General features: G+C 37.6%; 2 protein-coding genes across 2 annotated transcripts; one reads left to right on the forward strand and one right to left on the reverse strand.

Moving 5' to 3' along the window:
• The first annotated feature begins 8,803 nt into the window (after positions 1-8,803).
• On the forward strand, positions 8,804-9,994 carry LOC136233654 (putative F-box protein At1g19160). The gene has a single exon (XM_066023377.1). The coding sequence runs from the start codon at positions 8,804-8,806 to the stop codon at positions 9,992-9,994; it is 1,191 nt and encodes a 396-aa protein (XP_065879449.1).
• A 168-nt stretch (positions 9,995-10,162) lies between these two features.
• LOC136233655 (uncharacterized) lies at positions 10,163-15,512 on the reverse strand. Its single transcript, XM_066023378.1, has 5 exons — positions 14,468-15,512; positions 13,484-14,373; positions 11,617-13,386; positions 10,933-11,541; positions 10,163-10,723 (listed from the first exon to the last, which is right to left on the reverse strand). Exons 1-5 carry the CDS (start codon positions 15,510-15,512, stop codon positions 10,331-10,333), a joined length of 4,707 nt encoding a protein of 1,568 aa, XP_065879450.1. The 3' UTR covers positions 10,163-10,330.
• Positions 15,513-16,904: the final 1,392 nt, after the last annotated feature.

Consider the following 16,904-nt stretch of genomic DNA (forward strand, 5'->3'; position numbering starts at 1 on the left):
GGAAATGACATCCTCCTGAGGTGCTTTTTCGTTCAAGCTTGTCTCGTCCGTAGTCCGCGTTAGTGTATCCAATGAGTGTGAAATCATAAGTATTGGGATACCATAAACCTGCATTCACTGAGCCTTGCAAATATCTAAGGATTCTTTTTACAGCTACGTAATGAGATTCCTTAGGGTTAGATTGATATCTAGCGCAATAACATACTAAGAACTGAATGTCCGGCCTACTGGCAGTTAAGTAGAGTAGAGAGCCAATCATACCTCGGCACAATTTGCTGTCTACTGACTTACCATTTTCGTCAGCGCAGAGGACAGTGTCAGTGCCCATTGGGGTAGATATTGACTTGCAGTTCTCGAGTTCATACTTCTTCAATATCTCATTAGCATACTTAGTTTGACTGATGAAGATGCCATTTTTCCCTTGTTTGATTTGAAGTCCAAAGAAGAAGTTGAGTTCTCCCATCATTGACATTTCAAACTCAGTCTGCATCTGCTTACTAAATTCCTTGCACATGGACTCATTAGTGGCACTAAAAATAATGTCATCAACGTATATCTGAGCCAGTAGGGTATCTTTACCCTTCCTCTTAATGAATAAGGTTGTATCAGCTTTACCCCTGACGTAATTTCTAGTCAGCAGGAAGCTGGTCAGCCTCTCATACCAAGCACGTGGTGCTTGATTGAGGCCATACAGAGCCTTTTTGAGTTTATAAACGTGGTTTGGGAACTTGGGATCCTCAAACCCTAGAGGCTGATTAACATAGACTTCCTCGTTTATAACTCCATTAAGGAATGCACTCTTAACATCCATTTGAAATAACTTAAAGTTCATGTAACTAGCATATGCACATAAAATTCTTATAGCCTCTAACCTTGCCACTGGGGCGAAGGTCTCACCATAGTCAATACCTCTTGCTGACTGTAGCCCTGAGCTACAAGACTTGCTTTGTTCCTGACTACGTTCCCTTGTTCATCTAGCTTGTTGCGGAAGACCCATCTTGTTCCTATGGTCTTCTTGGGTTTGGCACTAAGTCCCACACTTCATTTCTCTTGAACTGATCAAGTTCTTCTTGCATTGCTCCCATCCAGAACTCATCGTGCTCAGCTTCAGAGAAGTTCTTTGGTTCCAGAACTGAGACAAATGCTACATTACTGAGGTATCTCCTGAGTTGATTTCTGGTCATTAGGGTGTTTTCAGCAGCATCAAGAATAGCACTCTCTAAGTGTCCTCTTGGTATTCTGATCTCCTTTGGTAGAGTGATGTCTTGAGCTGGTTGTGTTTCAACAATCTCTGCAGGTATAGATTGGTCAGTGAAGACAATTTGAGTTTCGCTTTTACCTTTGGTCAGCCCTTGAGGTAGTGACTCAGCGGCTGTTTCTTGGTTAGCAGGTGCTGAGTGTGGATCATCCTCAGTCAGCTGCTTGTCTTTTCCTGCAGGGTTAGTTTCATCGAACTCAACATGTACGGACTCTTCTAAGACTTGAGTTCATTTATTGAAAACTCTCTATGCTTTGTTGTTTGTTGAGTAGCCTAAAAAGATAGCTTCATCAGCTTTTGAATCAAACTTAGCAAGGCTGTCTTTAGTATTTAAGATGAAACATTTACAGCCGAAGGCACGAAAGTATCCAATGTTGGGTTTTCGTCCTTTCCAAAGTTCGTAGGGTGTCTTTTTTAATATGGGTCTGACTAGAGCCCTATTAAGTATGTAGCAAGCTGTGTTGACAGCTTCTCCCCAAAAGTACTTCGGAAGCCTATTCTCACTCAGCATTGTCCTGATTATTTCAACCAAGGTTCTGTTTATCCTCTCAACTACCCCATTCTGTTGAGGCATTCTAGGAGCAGAAAAGTTATGGTCAATGCCGCTGGCTTCACAGAATTCAACAAACTGTTGATTTTTGAATTCTCCACCATTATCACTTCGGATGTGAACTAACTTTAGGTCTTTATCATTTTCAAGTTTTCTTACTAATGTTGAAAACGTCTCAAAGGTTCCATCCTTGCTACTCAGTAAGATGATCCAAGTGTACCGAGAAAAGTCATCTACAATGACCAAGGAAAATCTCCTACCACCCAAGCTCAGCGGCTGGACTGGTCCGAAGAGATCCAAGTGTAGCAACTCGAGCGGACGCTTGGTTGAGACAATGTTTTTACTATGAAAAGATTTTTTGGTTTGTTTTCCTTGCTGACAAGCATTGCACAATTGATCCTTTTCGAACTTAAGTTCTGGCAATCCCTCAACTAATTGCTTTCTTGCTAATTTGGCCAGGAGGTCCATGCTTACATGACCAAGTCTCCTGTTCCATAGCCAGGAATTTTCTTCCTTTGACACTAAGCATACATTTTTTGAAAATTTCTTTTCCAAATTCAGCATAAAGACATTATCAACACGAGGGGCAGTTAAAATTAATTCGTTTGTTTTTCCCTCGAGTATTTTACATCCAGTGTTATCAAATATAACTTTTCTGCCATTGTCACATAGCTGAGCTACGCTCAGTAAGTTATATTTAAGTCCACTGACTAGGGAGACTGACTCAATAGTAGGATTACCACCAATGGTTCCTGACCCTACTATCTTACCCTTTTTGTTGTCTCCGAAACTTACGCTTCCACCTCGTTTACGCACAAGTGTGATGAACTGAGTTTCATCACCAGTCATATGCCTCGAGCATGCGCTGTCAATGTACCACATCTTTGACTTCTCAGCACACCTCAGGCCTACCTGCAATATAGCTAGTTAACTTTAGGTACCCAAGTCTTTTTGGGTCCTTATTTGTTAGGCTCAGCAGGTGAAACATCATATTTAATCTTATGACGACACACTTGGATAGTGTGCCCATTTTTCCCACAGAAGTCACAGCTGATCTTCCGTTGGGGATATCTCACTGACTGGTCAGCACCCCAATGCTGAGCATGCCAGCACACCTTTGTGGTGTGTCCTTTCTTCCCACAGAAGTCACACTGGACATTCCGCTGAGGATTCCATCTCTGCTGACTAGTACTTCGGTACCGAGTGTTCAGAGGAATATTTCTTTTATTCGGAACGTTGAATTGGTTCTGAATAGATGTGATGTCCTTTCTCAGTTTCTTAGAGTCTGATTGGACCTCAGAGATAAACTTGTGCATAGTTTCTATGTTGCTATGCAAAGTTGAGTTGTCTTGGAGAAGATATCGAAGGTCACTGAGTTTGACCTCTTCAATCTCGTCACATCGCTTGCTGAGTGCTCTAACCTTCTTGTTACACTTTTTGATAAGTGTGCAGAGGTCACTCAGGGAATTTATCATTTCATTTCTGAGCAGGGGTAGTGATATTACCTCAGTTGAGTGTGCCTCGTCGTCAGATGCAATGGAGGGGTCAGCATGCTCAGAAACACAAGGCTCAGCATGCTCATCGGCCATGAAGCAAATCTTTGCTGACTTAGTGGCATCAGCTTCTGATGATGATGACTCATCACTGTCACTCCAGGTTGCCACCATTGCCTTCTTGATGTTCTTCTTTTCCTTCCTCAAGGTAGGACAGCTTGATTTGATATGGCCAGTTTGATGACATTCAAAGCATGTGATGGGCCTTGAGCTATCCTTCTTGTACTTGCTGTCACTGGACTCAGCTTAGTATTTGTCAAACTTCTTGTAAGGCTTCTTGGAATATTTATCATTCTTTCTGAACAGCCTTTTCATTTTTCTAGTGAACATGGCCATTTCTTCATCGTCTGTTGAGCTCCCATCAGTGGAGTCAGCTTTCATGACAAGAGACTTTTGCTTCTTGTCCTCAGACTTCTACTTCACCTCAAAGTTCTTCATTGAAATCTCATGGGTCAGCAGAGATCCAATGAGTTCATCATACTTGTAGGTGGTCAAGTCTTGAGCTTCCTCAACAACAGTTTTCTTGGCTTGCCAGCTTTTGGGAAGACTCCTCAGTATCTTCTTGACTTGCTCTTCCTCAGTAAAGATCTTGCCAAGTCTTTTGAGCTCGTTGATTATGTTTGTGAATCTTGAGTTCATTTTAGAGATTCCTTCATCATCATTCATTTCAAACAGCTCGTACAACCTCATGTGCTGGTTCACCTTGGACTCATTAACTTTGTTGGTTCTTTCATAGGTGACCTCCAGTTTCTTCCAGATTTCCTGTGCTGACTCACAACCTGAAATTTTGTTGTACTCTGCAACATCTAACGCACAGTGAAGCATGTTTATAGCCGAAGCATGATTTTGTAGCTTCTTGAGGTCATCTTCTGTCCATTTAGTCTCAGCTTTAACAACCGTTTGGCCGTCAACAGTTTCAACAGGAACAAATGGGCCTTGGACTATAGAGAGCCATGCACTCATATTTGTTGCCTGAATGAAAATTTTCATTCTGTTCTTCCAAAAGGTGTAGTTAGACCCGAAGAACAGAGGAGGCCGAGTAATGGACAGTCCCTCAGGAAGAATTTGAGTTGTCTGATTTCCTGGGAGGAAACGAGTGCTGTTCTCAGCCATTATGGGGATCAGCTCAAGATAGTTATATCTTGCTCAGTAAGCTTATAAGCTCTGATACCACTTGTTGGTCCCATGTAACGTGACAAGATTAGTTCCAAGTGGGGGGATAGGAACTATTCAAAAAATTTGTCCGTTAAGGCTGACTTCTTTTCTTTAAGAAAAGGTTTACACAGCAATGCTGAGTTGTTTAAGACACAAGCTTAGTCAACTGGTGACTAAGTCTGTTTCTTTTCTTGAGTCAGGAGATAGCACTTGAGTCTATTCCTGAACTCAGCTTCTCAATGCACTTAACTCAGCGTGAGTTCGTTACTTAGTCAGTTTTATAGCAAGCAATATATAAAGGAGTTAAAGGTTAGAAATATGTTACTCAGCAGACATATCCTGGTTCGGCCTCTCTGCCTACGTCCAGTCCCCAGAACTCGTTCTGAGCTTTTTGAATCCTCTACTGAGCTCTTTAAAGGTAGAGCACGAAACCTTTTACAACAGAAGCTGAGTATACAAGAGTACCTTCCTTTATTCCTCTACTCACTCCTATCACTACCGCTGAGTACTATAACCGAGTACTCAGCTTCTCCTTCCTATACTTCTAGAAATGATAAGTGTTTGTCCTAAACAACAATTGCTAAGACACCTTAGATGAATAAAATCACTCTAGACTTTTACACAAGATTGGAATTGGTGTAAGATTTGCTTTGCTTTTCTCACAGAACTTCAATTCAAGTATCAATTTGGTGAGCGTTTTGACTTAATTGAAGATTTGCATCGAATTAAGCATTTGAGTGGCCTATTTATAGTGACACTTGAGGCACCGGTGATTTCGAATTTCGAAATAACCGTTGGAGTAAAACGGCTTCCTATCGCTTTCACTCAGTACGTGCTCAGCGTCCTCGGCCAATCATATTCTTGTATCTTCTGTCTTCGCCGGTACTCAGCCGCTTTTCGTCAGATGAAACATAATGTTCCCACATTTATGGCAAAGTCTTCCAGACAACTTCCTGCGCCTTCTGAGCTTTACCCAAAGTAGAAATACTTTGTCTCTAAGTTTATTCTGTTCTGCTGCTGACTTGTACTTCTTGTCGTTCAACTTAGCAGCTTCATCTTGAAGCTATTGGTAGAAGGCTTCTCGATCCTTCTTCATACTGGGATGGCGTTTTACTTAGAATGATTGCGTTTTGTCTTCCTGGGCCATGAGGTCTTGATCTGTTGACTTGGGCTTGACTTCCTCTTATGGGCCTTTAGGATTTTTATCTTAGTGTCTTATAAATCAAATAACTCAACATTGAACAAACACATTAGTATGAATAAATCAAAGCATTTAAATTTAATGTGTTGGAATATTTTTTAACATTCACATAAATAATTTTGTCAAATCAAAATCATGTGGAAAGGTGTTTCAACAATACCTACTAACACCAATGAGATGAACAGTTGACACTTAGATAAATCTATCCATACTATTATCTTAAGTTGGGTTCCAATCCTAATAAACTCTTTCACCGGATCCATGTAACTATGTAGATATCTCCATATCCAAAGCTTGTGAGATCAACTCTCTGTCTCGATAGAGAACACTGTTACATGCAAGTCTCAATAGTAATATGCCAACCCATTTAACACATTACTTGACTTGGGTTGATTTTAAGTTTATTAACTTATTATAAAGTATAGTCTCACTTCATGCTTGTATGAACACTTTATAACTACTTTAAATAAACTTGGGATTACTTTTCTTACAAAAGATTAATGCCTTTATATATAGTTATTCTATATCTGATTAAAACAAATGATTTAAATAAACAATTTATTCATTAATACTTATATCCTAAAACAATTGTCTTATAGGACATAAACCCCAACACTACACTCAACTATATATCTCTTTGTTTGCTTAATACCGAAACAAACAGAAGAGGTTCCGAACAATTCTAAGCTATTGGTAGTTTTTGTTCCACTCAGAACACAACGAATGAACTTAGAAATTACACACATGAATACAATAATTGTGTAAATGATTTTTTCTTTGCTTTGGAACTTCAAGAATGATTCTCTCTGAATTTCAGCGTTGAAGATCAAGTTCCAATGTAGCAAGTGATGGGGCTTTTGTAGTGACACTTCAAGGCTTTGGTCATTTCGAATTTCAAAATAACCGTTGGAGGGAAACGGCTCTCCTGTCCCTTTCATCCTTAGATCTTGGTGTACACAGCCAATAACATTGCTTCTCTTTTCCGTTATTTTGTCTGATGTGCCATGCTTTAGATCGTGGTCAGAGGCAGACTATTTGTCTAGCCAAATTAGGCAAAGATTCCAAGTTGACCAAAGGACAAGCCATCTGGAGCTTCTGAATCTTTCCTTATATGGTATGGCATTGTCAGTTGCATAGAGTCAACGTCTGAGCTTGTCTCTCATGCCTTGATCGTTTGTCCTCTGAATTCATCATATCTTTGAGACATGGTCTTGAGCTTCTGGACCCTTCTGGTTGTTGGGCTGAAGTTGATCCAAGGGCTTTTGATCCTTCTCATAAGGCCTTTGATTATTTTTAATCTTATACTTAATTCATTAAAACACTTAACAAACACATTAGTCCAAATAAATCAACATTTAAATTTAATGTGTTATTCATTATGTAGATATTAATTTCTTTTAATATTTTTATCATAATCAAAATTAATGTGGAAAAGTGTTTCAACATAATTTATTGGTGTAATTTACCTGTTAGTAAAAAAGAAAACCCATGTGGTTTGACCTTTTTGCAAATGTAGTCTCATGGTTTAAAAATTGTAAACATGAATGTAGGGATGTAAGTCGAGCCGCTCATGAGCGGCTCGGTGGTCGAATCGATAAAAGCTCGGCTCGATTTGTAAACGAGTCGCTCGTGAGCACGATTTATTGGCTCAGTTCGTAAACAAGTGTCGCTTGAGCGGGCCAAAGCTCAGCTCGAAAGCTCACGAGCAGCTCGATTAGAACAATTATGAACAAATTTTATTTTTGTAGAAAACTATATAGTTTTGTGTTAGTTCACAAATACCTAAACTTAATATTATTTCATTTGCTATTAGATGAGTTCATTCGCAAATATAATAAGTAATAGACGAACTATGTGTAAACATCTTGTTTATTTATTTACGAATCTTGCTTGTGATCTTGTTTATGTACACAATTAAAGACCTATTTGCGAGCAAACTTCATAAATATAATTAAAGATTTACTCACAACCAATTCATGGTTAGATAATTTCTTAATGAACCAAATTCAAATAGGATTTTGGGCTCGAAACAAGCTCGAAGCTCGGCTCAAGCTCGTTTATTTTCTAATGAGCTGGGCCGAGCTTGAGCAAGCCAAAGTTTGGCTAGGGCTCGAGCTCGTTAATTTTATAGCGATGAGAGCTTGAGCAGGCCAAAGCTCGGCTCAGCTCGATCACAGCCCTACTTGAATGTGTGGTTTGTGTAGTATGCAAACTCAGACATTCCGTCAAAAATTGTTATCATGGCTATTTACCTCAAAAAAAAATTTGGAAATTAAAAAGTCTGACTTTGCAAATTACTCCATATATAGGGTATGACGTAGAATTCTATATTTGGAAGTTTTTAAATCGTGGGACTGTGTTTGCAAATCAAGCAAACTACAAGTTTTTTTTTTGTATTTTACTTTTATTGTTAATAGAAAATTTGTGAAATAAATTTTATAAGCTCACATTGTGCTATTGTTGTTGGGGCACGATAATTGAAAAAAGAGGACATTGTGTAATATTATTGTCGATTATCTATTCCATTTTAATTGACTATTTTCTTATTTTTTAGATTATTTTTTTATTTTCTAGATATGATTACTGTTAATTAAATTCATATAAGGGTTAAAAATTTGTTTATAAATATAATTATTAGCCATTGAGATTTCAAAAATGTAATTGAAATATATTTTAATTGGAGTTCCCTATAAATCGAAAGATCTAGATGGCTGTCTAGGTCGGCTCCCCTTGGAGCCGGCTCTAGCTACAAGAGATAAATCGATTATCCTTTAATTTATTTTCGTTTAATTTATTTGAATTTATATATAAATAATTCTAACACTAGATTGAATTGAATCGATTTGATTTATTTATATGATTTGATTAGAGAGATTCATTTATAGTAATTAGCGTTTTGCCCTAAAACATCTTGACTTAACTCTTAAGCTTGTAAAAACTCCCATTGGTTAGAAGGAAAAACGCCTAGAAAATAAGTCAGTCATTCAAGGCTTCTTGGTTTCCAAGTTTGGGTTTATTATATATATATATATGCCATACACTAACACACACTTTCGAGAACCAGCACATTCGCTTTCTATTTAAGAATGGAGGAGTCTAAACTTAGTTTTGATATGATTTATGAGATTTTATCTCGTTCATCCTTGAAAACTTTAGCAAGTAGCCGACTTGTTTCGAAGGAATTTAATCTTCTAAGCTACGACTCCACTTTTCTCAATCTCCATTCCAGAAGAACCAATACTTTGTCTGGTTTTTTCATGCAAACCACGAAACATAACAAGACTAGTGCTGCTTTTCTTTCCCCCGAAAATCCTGAATGTAAGATCTCTCTTGATTTCTTACCTGTTTCTTCTCTAACCATTAAAGCTTCATCCATGCAAGGATTTTTGGTTTGTGTTCACGACACTGCTAGAGTTCCTCAATATTACGTGTGTAAGCCCATCACGAAAGAATGGCAACTGATTCCAAATCCTAAGACTAGGTTTTTCACTGAATCAATGGGGATTCAACTTCTAAGATCAAATCCTTCTCACTATAAGATACTCAGATTATCTCGACCCAATCAACGTTTCGTAGGAAAACATTACTGCCTTAGATCTGAGATTTTTGATTCACGGGTGGGAAAGTGGAGGCAAATTCAACAGGTTAAATTGCCATATGATGAGCAGCTGATTAGTTGTAATCCACCTATTTCTGCTTGCGGGAAGTTTCACTGGCTGACCACTAAAAACAACGTTTTCGGATTCGATGTGGATGATGAAAAATATTATCTGTTTTCACTCCCTAATACATCAAACCATTATGATCATGTTCATCTAACAAGTTACGAGAGTAAGCTTGGTGTAATATGCAACAAAGATAGCTTTTTTGAGTTGTGGGTAATGGAAATATATCAGAAAAAAGAATGGAGCAAAAGGGTGATAGTTAGTACTGAATCTGTTAAAGAACAGCATATGCAGACGTGCAATCCGGTTGCTTTTTGTAATGCTGATGTTGCGTTGGTGCCGGGATTTTATAGCTGCTTATTTTTCAAGTTTAAGAATGGAAGTAGAATTGATAAAGTGAGACTGGAAAGCAATGTTATACCTCAAGGAGTTTTTCCATTTCGTTCCGATATGGAGCTTTGCCATATGAAGAATGAGTTGTTCAACAAGCGCTCAAACAGCAAACTGAGAAAAAACAAGTCAAAGCAAAGAAAGGAAGAGTACCTGAATCATATTGTATTCCTTCTTGTGTTGTTTTTCTTTACTTTGTTCTGTTTTGTTTTAGACTTGTAGATTCTCAATTCTGATTCTACTCTCTGTAATGGAAATATATGTACTTCGTACTTCTCTTATATAAAAGACTACAGCTTTGTCAAAATTTTCATATATTATTCACAAAATTTCTATTTATTTTACAGAAACATAATCCAAAACAAGAAAAAAAAAATTCGGAAAGGTAATTCTCTAATTAACAAGTGGTTTGCCGTTCAGCTCATCATATATGTTAATTAAGTACTAAATCCAAGCAGCACCAAGAAATATACGTTCCGAGAATCTATTTCACATGTTCTCCAGCTTTCTTGAGTTTCTGTAAGGCACATTGCTTCATTTGTCAATGCATGTGTATATTCAATCTTGTGGTGCCTCTGATGAAGGAGGTTTAAGCTCATCAATGATTGTGACTTTATCACTCTCACTTCCATTTTCAATCGAATCTTTGGATTCACTTTTGATATGCTCGACATTTTTTATGTCATTTGAGTTGTTACTTCCCCCAGGTTGATCCAATTGGTTGGTGACTACTAAATCCTCAGTCGCTTTTCTCGATTCAGATTTGGTATCTTTAGAGGATTCTAAAATGTGATCCTGATCCTCTGTGAATTTTGGTATTTCCTTACTATGTGAACTTTTGTTTATTCCTTGAGATTCAACTTCATTTTCAGAAATAAACCCAAACTGATCCTTGCTGATGATTTCATTGGATACTGTTTCGTTGATGGTAGTAGAGTTTTGAAGAAGAGCCTGTATTCATCAATGTTAAAGATGTCAGAATCCTAAAATTTCTGAACTTTTAAGATTCATGCTCCATCTTATTCCCAAGGACAGATGAAAAGCTAATGGAATATTGTTGAAATCTACATAATTGCTTTTGCTAATGGAATTTTCATTCTTTTCAATTGCTTGTCTTAGCAGCAGTAAAGATATAACTATAGAAATAAATATGGTATTACCTGTTCTCCAACAGTTGAAGACATGCCTAAATGATCGCCTACAACTGCATGTTTCGAAGGGCTAACAGCATTTCTATGTTCTGTCAAATTTTCGAGTTCACCTTGCTTCTCCACTGGTTTTGTCTGTTGAATGCTAGGATCATATTCACTCTGATTTCCCGATGTTCCTTCGATATGATCAACCGATCTGGACTCTATTTCGTCAGGGAGGTTTGAGAGTTCAACAGTAGCCTCGTTACTGATGGGATTCTCTGCCTCATCGTGCATAGACTCTCTAGATTTTGGATCCTCCTTTGCTTTCTCATCATCAATAAGAGCCTCATTTGTATGCAGCATCACCACTGGTTTTGTCTGTTGAATGCTAGGATCATATTCACTCTGATTTCCAGATGTTCCTTCGATATGTTCAACCGATCTGGACTCTATTTTGTCAGGGAGGTTTGAGATTTCAACAATAGCCTCGTTACTGATGGGATTCTCTGCCTCATCATGCATAGACTCTCTAGATTTTGGAGCCTCCTTTGCTTTCTCATCATCAATAAAAGCCTCATTTGTATGCAGCATCTCTCTAGCATTATCAATTGTTGTCCCCAAAGCATTAGACGTTTCCTGTTAAACAAAATATGCAAACATAAGTTGATTTATTGAACATGTGAAGAAGTTATGAACTGTTGGTCTACTGACCTCGGTGTTTTGAGGATTGCGCTCAATAGAAGGATGATCTTCTGAATCTACTGGTATTTCATCGTGCTCATTTTGAGCAGGAGTTAGAGCTGAATTTTGAGGTAATTTCTGATCCAACAACTTGGCTCTTTGTATATTCTCCTCCATATCAGATTCTGAAACACCTGTTTGGATGTGTGAATTGAGATTTGATGATGTTGGAGATGATTGAACCACTGGAGAAACAGACTTTTGTGATGAAAAAACTTGTTCAACCATCGATCCTTGTTGTGTGCCTGATGTAGAGGAACCATTACAGTTCTGGTTGATCCCAGAAATATCAACTTCACTCATACTATGCTTGTCTTTAACATCTTCGGATGGTATGAAGCTCTCCTTTCCTTCATTGAAATTCTCTTCTATGATACTTTGCTCCGCTTCTTCAGTTGGTATTGCACGGTCTGCAACGGCTTGATTATAAGGAACATCGTTTCCAGCTACAACTGATTTCTGCTTTCTGGAGAGTTGAGTGACTTGATCATCAAATGTATTGTCTGGAGCATCAATAGTATCAGTAATGCTAACCTCCTCTATAGCCTTTTTGGGAGAGTTGAGTGACTTTCTCTTAGTATGATTGCTAGATCCTGAATTAATTTCATCAGCCAAGTCTGCAGGATCACGGGCAATTTCTGAAATGATTGATGTTTCAGGTAAATCGCTTGCAACTTCAACTGATTTCTGATCTCCTAAATCATCATATGTTTGGACTGGAGCATCAATAGTTTCAGCAGCCCTAACCTCGTCTATAGCCTGCTCTGGAGAGTTGAGTGACTTGCTCTCAGAACGATTGCTAAATCCTGAATTAATTTCATTAGCCAATTCTGAAAGTTCGCCAGCAATTTCTGAAATGATGGATGTTTCAGGTAAATCGCTTGCAACTTCAACTGATTTCTGATCTCCTAAATCATCATATGTTTGGACTGGAGCATCAATAGTTTCAGCAACGCTAACCTCATCTATAGCCTGCTCTAGAGAGTTGAGTGACTTGCTCTCAGTATGATTGCTAAAACCTGAATTAATTTCATCAGGCATGTCTGAAAGATCGCGGGAAATTTCTGAAATGATGGATGTTTCAGGTAAATCGCTTGCAACTTCAACTGATTTCTGATCTCCTAAATTATCATATGTTTGGACTGGAGCATCATTAGTTTCAGCAACACTAATCTCATCGATAGCCTGCTCTGGAGAGTCGAGTGACTTGCTTTCAATATTATGGCTACATTCTGAATTAATTTTGTGTGCAACTTCTGATATGGATGTTTCAGGCACGGTAACTTCAACTGATTTCAAGTCTTCTAAAATATCACAATTGGGAGCAGGAACATCTGTACTATCACCAATGCTAACCTCAGAACTCAATGACTTGCTCTCTATGTGATTGCTCGATTCAGAAATCATCTCAGAAGCTGGTTCATGGTCAACTTCAGAGATTGTAGATGTTTCAGGAAGATCACACGTGACTTGAACTAATTTCTTGTCTTCTGTATCAGTATCATCAAATGTAGGAGCAGGAGTATCTGTAATGTAAGCAATGGATACCTCCTCTACAGATTTTTCATGAGAACTCTTTATATCACGATCATTTTCAGAAATGGTGGATGTTTCAGGCAAATCACGCGTGACATCAACTGATTTTTCATCATCCAGTTCATCATATGCAGGAGCAGGAACGTCTAAGTTATAATTAATATTCACCTCATCTTCAGATTTCTCGGATACATTCATGGATTCCTATTTGAAAACACAAAAGAATTGCACAAGTGTTAGTAACCATTCTCTATTCTTAACAATCTAGTCAAATGCACCAATTAAAAGCTTCTAAAATTACCTGTAGATTCTGCAAATTCTCTTCTTGAGGTGAAGTAAACGAAATAGATGAATCTAGCAAACTTGTTCCTTCCACTGAATCTTGTAATTCATGAGTTTGATGTTGTTGAGGTAATTGAATTATTGAACCCTCAGGTTCCTTTTGATGAACAGAAAAATCTCTTGAAATAAGATCATTACTCAATTCATTTACTTCCCTTGATGTTAGGTTATGTTCTTCTCCTCTAGGAGCATGAGGGGAGACACCCCACATTTCATCACTGCCAGAAGTAATTTCTTTTTCTGCATCCCCATCATAAGTCAAGGAATCTCCATCATTAGACGAAGCGGATCCATCGCCAGTGAGCGGAGGAGAACCAACTTCTGAGACCTCCACTTGCATATCAGAAGCAATGGAATCATTCGGGGTATGCCACGGACCGCTGTTGGTGTAAAGTAAATGATTCTCTAGTGTTGATCTGTCAATTGTAGCAGGGCTTGCAAGGTAATTGATCTCATTAACAGTTCTAGCCCTCGGAAGTGGACAGGGACCTGAACTTGGTGCAGAACTTTCAGGAAATCTAAAAATTGGAGTTGTTAGATGTGTCAAATTTGTAGCATTCTTTGCTCTGGCAGCCTGTTCATCCTTTTGCGGTAGAGAAGATGAACTTTCGTTCTTTGCTTCCATCTCGATTTGTGCTTCGCTTCCTTCATCTATGCTTGATTCCATTTCGGAATTCTCTATAGCTTTACCCTTGTTTTCTATCGTACTACTTGTAGCTTCTTCAAGCTCCTCAGATTGGGAGTTCTCGGTGTTTTCTGTCACGAGATCAGTAGCACTTAAGCTATGGTTCAAGGTTCCTCCACCTTCTAATTGAATAGGTTGAACCACCCTGTCAGAATCTCCCTGATCTGCAATTTTTTTTTTGAAATGAAAATAGGTGAAATGATCAATCAAAAGAGGAGAAGACAAAAAAAAAAAAAAAAGTAGTAATCATAATTATACCTTGACGCCTTTTGAATCCGGAGCGGCCTGCAATATCGCGATCATTGTGGGAGTTTGGGAATGGATAGAAAGATCCTAAAGTGAAACTCTCATGCCTGCAAAACAGCATTTCTTTCTGATGAGCTTCCATGAATTCCTGCTGGAAACTGTCTGCCATTAGATTAGGCTTTTCTTCAAACGGGTCATAGGGAAGATCGAATGGATTTCTCTGTAACAAAATAGAAGGTGCTGAACCAGGAATTAGCAAATCTGGAGCATTTGGAACATCAAAAGTATTGCTTCTGGCAATCGAAACAGGAGCAACAAGAAATGGATTAGAAGAATTGATGCTACTCAGTAGGTTTTTATCTGTTTGAGCTTTGTTTAGTTTTCTAGCTCTGCGTCTTGCAATTAGGCTTTCAAGCCTTTTGTTCCTTTCTAGCTCCGATAGTCCGAGATCCATTAGATTCTTCTGATCATCTTCATTCCATTCCACCGCTTTATTCCTAGTTTCTTTTGCTTCTTCATCTTCTGAGGTTGAGATTTCCGTTTCTACCTTGCCGCCAAAATCAGACTTGGATTTCAAATCAGACTTCAATTCTCCGATTTTTTCACAGGCGGAAGCTAATAAACTATCTACTTTCTCCTCCGTGGTGGTGGTGGTGGTGGTGGTAGTGGCATCAGCAATATTTGATTTAGTTTCCTCTGAAACTGCTTCTCTGCTTTTTAGTTCCATATTCCTACTACTACTAGATCTTGTATGAGTTCGTCTAACAGATTTTCCATCTTTCCTGGTTAATTTAGGCTGTCCTGCATCAGGTTTCTTTCCGGCATATTTGCCTTGCGAATGGCGATAGAATCGGATAAACACATAAGTGCAGGAAAGAAAAGGGCAAGAGTAAATCAAGAGAAAAAAAGCTTTAGGGAGAAAAAAGTAGAAAATAAACAAGAATAAGGATACACATGAAATCAATGGATGGTTTTTTACAAATTTTGAAGAAATATTGAAGGAGAATTTAACAAGCCTCAACACACAAACTTGAATCCTCTTAGCATCAACACCCATTTTGGAAGTATTTGAAGTCATTAATAATAATAATATGACGCATAATTCACTGCTGCATTGAAACAAAGAGATTACAAGGACATGAAAATGTCATAATACAGGAATTGAAAATTAGAATGTGAAGAAGAAGAAGAGGATGAAAAGCAAGCAAGCAAAATTTCAGAAATGTTGATAGGTTTTGATTTAAGGAATTTCATTTTTAGCAAGTGTTTTGTTTGGTTGATAGGTATGTGAGATCCTGTTTTTTAGGACTTTGCTATTTTTATGGATGAAGAAAGCAAAGCAGCATCAGCCAGGGCAGGCTCCTCTTTCTTATACGCGGAACATCAAACATGTCCGTTTCAAAAATAAACTCAGTGTATACAAATTTGATAATTTGTAACTAACCTAAATATTATCATTTAAAATAAATTATTCAATAATATATAAGTAGACATACATATTTGTATACTGTTAAACGAATTAAGAATTATATCCAATGAAATAAAAATATAAATTATTTACCAATGTAAATATAAAAAATATGATTTAATTTATTAGTTGCATTTTTTATTCAATTTTTAAATTATTTTTAAAAATCATAATTAAATTCGAGGGATAAGGTGTAAAAATGCACTCAACATTTATATTCAGGAGCAATTTTACCCATAACGTTTTAAATTATGCATTTTTACCTTTAACGTTGACGGCTAAGAGCAAGTTTACCCATAACGTTGACAAATTTGGTCAATTTAATAAATAATTCATCTCACTGTTTTCTTAGTCATCAATCTTGTCATCTATCGTTTACCTGTGCATCATTTTATCATCTATTAGTAACAGATAACAAACATATGATTAGACGTGAATATATTGTCTTTTGTACGGATTGGAAAAAAATTCATATATTTCTACGAATTTATAAATATTAATCACCAGCTCTATTATTAAATATGAAATCTTTTTTTTAGAACCAATGGATATGCAATTTGTACAGAATAAGGAACAAAATATATGAGTTTTATAATAATATCTGAAATTGACTCAATTTGCCGACGTTAGGGGTAAATTGATCTTGGTTGCCAACGTTAACGGTAAAATTGTACCATTTTAGATGTTAGGATAAAATTACTTTTAACGGTAAACGTTAGGGGTATTTTTACACCTTAATGTTGTTAATTTGCTAAAATCAAGATCCAAGACTGTTCCTTGGCGTTTCCGACAAGATTGGATGCTTTGCCTTTCCCTTATGTCCCAAATGACAATTTTTGTTTCGTATATTTTTAGAGAAGGAAATAGGGTGGCGGATTTTTTAGCTAACCATGGTCGATCTGCTTCTTCATTGATTTCATGGAATTCCTCGCCTTCCTTATGCTCACATCTTGTGACTGATGATTTGGTGGGACTGCCCCA

Source organism: Euphorbia lathyris, chromosome 6, assembly GCF_963576675.1.
Source record: "Euphorbia lathyris chromosome 6, ddEupLath1.1, whole genome shotgun sequence".
NCBI classification, from domain to species: Eukaryota; Viridiplantae; Streptophyta; class Magnoliopsida; order Malpighiales; family Euphorbiaceae; genus Euphorbia; species Euphorbia lathyris.

Excerpts from the sequence above, each read along its gene's own strand:
- LOC136233655 (XM_066023378.1), bottom strand. The coding sequence starts at position 15,512 with ATGGGTGTTGATGCTAAGAGGATTCAAGTTTGTGTGTTGAGGCTTGTT. Across the intron at positions 13,387-13,483 it reads AGAATTTGCAGAATCTACAG|GAATCCATGAATGTATCCGA; the intron begins GTAATTTTAGAA and ends GTTTTCAAATAG. Across the intron at positions 10,724-10,932 it reads CTTCAACTGTTGGAGAACAG|GCTCTTCTTCAAAACTCTAC; the intron begins GTAATACCATAT and ends TGATGAATACAG.
- LOC136233654 (XM_066023377.1), top strand. The coding sequence starts at position 8,804 with ATGGAGGAGTCTAAACTTAGTTTTGATATGATTTATGAGATTTTATCT.